The sequence below is a fragment of the Cryptomeria japonica genome, chromosome 2 (assembly GCF_030272615.1).
Source record: "Cryptomeria japonica chromosome 2, Sugi_1.0, whole genome shotgun sequence".
NCBI classification, from domain to species: Eukaryota; Viridiplantae; Streptophyta; class Pinopsida; order Cupressales; family Cupressaceae; genus Cryptomeria; species Cryptomeria japonica.
This window is the reverse complement of record NC_081406.1, coordinates 240,452,441-240,457,638: the sequence shown is the minus strand read 5'-3', so window position 1 is coordinate 240,457,638 and position 5,198 is coordinate 240,452,441. Positions and strand designations below refer to the sequence as shown.

Genomic DNA, 5,198 nt, shown 5'->3' with positions numbered 1-5,198 from the left:
AAATAATAAATGCTTGAGGAGACACATGGGTGCGAGTTGAATTAATCATAAATAGTTATGTAAAAGTCATAAGTGGTTTGGAAGACTTTAGAAGTTAAATTGTTGAACACACAAAGCATTAAATTTTTTTCAAAGACTTTGAAGTCTTTGAAAAATGACTCCAAGTTGCTTAGAAATGTGACAATAATTAGGAGATGGATTAGGTTAATTAAGAAGGGGTTAAAAAAATCTAGAAGGGAGTTTAGGAGTACAAGTGGATTTGGTGGGTGAAAGAAAATAAGATTTTAATTAAAATAAATTTAATTTATTTCAACTTGTGGTTGCAACTTGCATTTGTAAGAAAATGCAAGTGGGGGGGAATAAATGATTTTAATAAATGTTTTATTTAATTTATTTAAAACAGAAAAGAAGATTAAATTGAATAAATAAGATTTATTCATTTAATTGATTTATGAATTTGGTATAATGAATTAATTAAAATAAATTAAATAATTTATTTAATTAATAGAAGAATGTTTGAAGATAAATTAATTAAATATTAATTTAATTAACTGATGGCTAGTGGGATTTTAATCAAATAAATAACAAATATTCATTTAATTAAACTAAACAAATTTATGTGACTACAGTTACATGCAAACACACAAAGAAGGATAAATTACATTCTTCTAATTTTACCATTACACGCACGATCAATAAAAAGAATTGAACCCTTTTCATACTATAAATTACATTCTACTAAGTTTACTATTACACGCACACACAAAAAAAAAAGGATTGAACCATGTAAATGTATCGCTTGCATAAATAAGATTTACTTAAGTCTAATAATGACCAGGTCCAAAGACTGTAAACCCAAAAGAAATACAACACATACGATCATACAACCAAAATTATCAAAATATAGAGAACACATGTATTGATAAGTCGAAAAGATCTGCAACCAAGAAAAAGGACATACTACTGCATATTGTGTGGTGGTGAGTTTTGGTACTTGAATCTTCATCCTAGGGAAGGAAGAACCAAAATCTTCCCATGGGAAATCGGCCATCTTGCAAAAGCATAATCTGAGAGTACTCTGAAGGAGAGCATCACTGATAAGATCTTCATGAATATATTTCCAGCATAGAACTTGAAGAATAAGGTAACACACTAATATATCCATGGCATTTGAAAGGAATCCCCAGCCCATATCCAGAGGCAAGAAGAAGCGCTGGTAATCCTTAATAATATCATCACCAATAACAACACAAATAGATTTCTCGTCAAATGGCAGATGAATATTGACAATTATAAAGAAAAGTAAATCCTCAATGATTTTTGTAAGCTTAGAAATAAATATCATTCCTATGTATAAAATATCAAAAATATCATTCCTATGTATAAAATATCAAAAATATCATTCATCTATTTATGTAGAAAAATAATTCTAACATGAAAATTTACGAAATTTGATGTCTCTGTAAAACTATGTAGACTAATGATTATAAAATATAATGTAGTCGTACCTTAGAAATCTACTATTCTTATATGATTATATGGATGATCTTTTTCTCCTCTCTCCCGATAACATTTTGGCAAATCTGTTAATTACAATGAGCATTACAACATGAATAACGTTTAGTTCTCAAAACTTTAAGTTTTGATTAAGAAAACTACAACTAAATAATAGATATAAATGGTAATTATAGATGAAACCTGATCAACGCATCCTTGTTGGTAAACTTATCTTGAACTTCTTCAAACTTGCCAGTTTCTAAATTCACTTTGCTCACAGGCTTATCCAATAACTTCTTCCCAATATTTACAAGATTCTCAAGGTTTTCTTTGCGTGAACAATCTATACTCACTCCATCTCCACTTAAGTTTACTTCCTAATTAAAACTAAATGATTAGAAAGAATCAACATTAAAACTAATTTAAATAAACTTTATATAGCATCTATTAAAAAGAGAAACACTTAATAGTAAATAATCCTGTAACTGATGAAAGAAAAGTTTTTCAAAGAGGATTCATGAATAGATAGTTGTTCTCACAAATGAAGTAATTTAGTATTAAATTGCTCAGCAACTAACATATTTTGAATGAGTGAGTTAAATGAGTGAATTTGAATGAGGCATGAGGTTTTTGTAAATGAGTAAGTTAAATGAGTGAGTTGAATGAGGCATGAGGTTTTTGTAAATGAATAAGTTGAATGTATATAGGTTGTTTGAAACGAAGAAGTTTTTTTTAATGATATCAGATTTCTACAATCTATAGTTTCACTGTTAATACTATTTTTTTTGGATTAGATTAAATTTTTTGTATCAACGTTTCAAATTACATTCTATGCTCTCACAATCTAATTCAGGAAGAACAACATTAAGATTTATTTTGCTAAAACAATTTTAAGATGTAATTTTAATTCTAATTGCATGATCTACGTAAAAATTTTGAGGTCTTAGAGGTCTTAGAGAATACCTGAATTCTGAGATAGAAAACTTTGTGAAAACCAGACTGGAACATATCAGCCATGTATATGTCCACCATATCTGCACTGGCATTCATGAAGACATCTATGATTGGGGCTCTACCCTTATTCTGAATCCATCCCAAACCACCCCATTGAGCAGCCTCTTTGGCATCATAGTTTATTTTTTGTGAATCTTCTTGGCCAGTTCCAAGTGAAAGCACCAATATGTCTCCATGATCCTAACCCAACAAAAAAATCTTTGCTCTTTATCTTTTTTGCTCAAACACATAAAATTATGCAAGCATCAAAATATGATCTGATCTAATAATCAGTATTTACCTGAGGTCTAGTATATGTGAATCCCGGATTCTCCTTCAGACGCATTTTTGTAATTTGATTTATCGCTAACAAAGTCTGCATTGATCATTTTAATAAAAAAAATTCTAATGAATGATGATATTAAGCACTGTGTCATCATCATAGAGCCCACATCAGTAAAAGTGAAATTATAAATAAAAGAGATTCTGATTTGAATAAAAGTAAAGAGCCATGTAAGGAAAATAAGAGGAAAAGGAAATATCTGAATTGTTATTTATTTTCGTTGATTTGATACTTCTAGCTTCTTATTAACTAAGTAACCTGTAATTAGAGAAGGTGAGGATCAGTAAAGAGTAAAATTGAAATAATAATATCAAGTTTTCATGATTCATAGCATTGTTTATTAGTATTTTTTAATTGGATCGTGTTGGAATTTTTGTATCAATGTTTCATATGGTATTTTATAATCAATTATTATATAAATAGAAAGAGAAAAAACTTATCTTGACCTGCAATTAACCATTTCTATTATCCTGATGATGGATGATAGAGTACAATTTGAAATGTTGATGCAAAATTTCAATACAGTCAAAGCAAAAAATAGTAAGAAACAAGATTGAAATCATGATATTACTATCAGAATTCAACTGTATAATTTTCTAGTCAAACAAGATCAAAATTCATAAATGAAAATAAACATGACTGACCATTTAAGCTGTCCCCTAAAGTTTTCTGATTCTCCAAAATAACTGATTTTTTTTTTCTTTTAAGCTCTGCAACATTATGACTCAAATGACATGTACTTTTCTCAAAGGGGTTTTTTAAGGTCTCCTATCATAGTAAAGTTTCATTGGATTTCACGTTTACTTACAGGATTGTTAGCAGCAATTCCTCCATCTATCAAGTGAAAACTTTTACCACTTCTAGAGGATTGATCATGTATTGTAAAGTAGTGAGGTGGGAGGAAAGTAGGAGCTGCAGATGTACCAATGCATACATCTTTTAAAAATGGATTCTTGAGAGCATTTTCCTTTGCCTGCAAATACAATGTAAAAGTATTCAATCAGATCCAAACCTATAAACTGAATTGCACCAACGTAAAAGACTACAGCTAAATTAAAATATATTATTAAAATTGTGGTTGTAGTAAAATATTTGGATTTGTGACTATCAAAGTTCAAATCATTGTTGGACCATTGTAACCATAGACTTATACTTCCACTGATTCAATATGCTTGAACCTCAGTGTTGTTAAATGGAAAATAAGTTAAAAGATTTTAGTGACATCTAAAAAAGTAGTAAAAAATGCAGTAAGAGAATTAACCTCAAAAGTAGAAAAAATGACTGGCTGCTGCAGCTTTATATCAAAAGCGGGTAATAACACATTGGTGATTGTCTCGTTTAGACGTAGATTAGGAATTATCTCATTGAAGATCTGCCTGAGGCACTGCCCTGAGTATTTGCACCCATGGAATAGACTTATGACTGGTCCAAACCTATTCCAACGGCTACAAGAATTCAATTTGCATCAGATTTATACAGTAAAAATATTACAAGATCGATACAAGAATACCAGCTACAGATTATATACTCGCCAGGGTTGGGGGAAAATTTTTGGAAGTCTCCTTAAGTAGAAATCAGTTACTTCTTTGGCAGAAAAGAGGGGACGTTTGTTAACTTTTGGAGATGTTATCATAGCAGTCATCAGTCCTCCAGTACTAGTACCTGCTATAAGATCAAAATAATCTGCTAATCTGGCTTCTGCACCATCTAATTCCTAGAAAACAAAAATGCAATGGAAGTTAAATGGACCATCCAAACCTGTGAAAAAACAGTACTATTGATAACAGAAGAAAATGAATACTGAATTAGCTTTGACCCATATCTTCATGACGGATTCTATGTTAGCTGATTGTGATTAATAGAACTAGAAAAAGATAGTAGTTTAACTTCTCAATTTCTATGCAATATACTGTTCTTGATACAAATTTGGACATTTGTTGTTGATTACCTGAAGTTTGGCCTCTAAAAATCCAAGAGCTTGGGCAGGAATAAGTCCCCTAACTCCTCCTCCATCAATACTCAAGATTGTTGACATCTTTTCTTGTGCTTTAGCCATTGCTTGTATAACCTGACTGCTAAGAAATGATGGAATATATTGTAGAAAAATGTATGTTTTCCGTGAACTACTGAGTTCACACTTTAATTTCCAAAAATTTATGGATGTGCAAGAAGATTCTTTCTGGCTTATATATTTATGAAAGTAGCTTCCATAATGTGGTTCAGTGGAGATTTGTACCACCTATATTACTTTTCTGCAGGACCCCAAGCATTGTTCATGTGATATATGAAGAAGAATCTTGACCGAAAATAAGGAAAGCCATTAGGGCTCCGTCTTCGGTAAGAGTTAAAGCTAATTAGCGTTTAG

At 30.6% G+C, this 5,198-nt stretch overlaps 1 protein-coding gene across 1 annotated transcript; it reads right to left on the bottom strand.

Annotated features, from left to right (window-relative positions):
• Positions 1–781: 781 nt before the first annotated feature.
• Positions 782–4,996, bottom strand: LOC131063283 (patatin-like protein 2). Its single transcript, XM_057997067.2, has 9 exons — positions 4,782–4,996; positions 4,366–4,547; positions 4,095–4,278; positions 3,642–3,806; positions 2,792–2,866; positions 2,461–2,691; positions 1,699–1,874; positions 1,509–1,583; positions 782–1,222 (listed from the first exon to the last, which is right to left on the bottom strand). Exons 1-8 carry the CDS (start codon positions 4,887–4,889, stop codon positions 1,535–1,537), a joined length of 1,170 nt encoding a protein of 389 aa, XP_057853050.2. The 5' UTR covers positions 4,890–4,996; the 3' UTR covers positions 782–1,222; positions 1,509–1,534.
• Between the last annotated feature and the right edge of the window lie 202 nt (positions 4,997–5,198).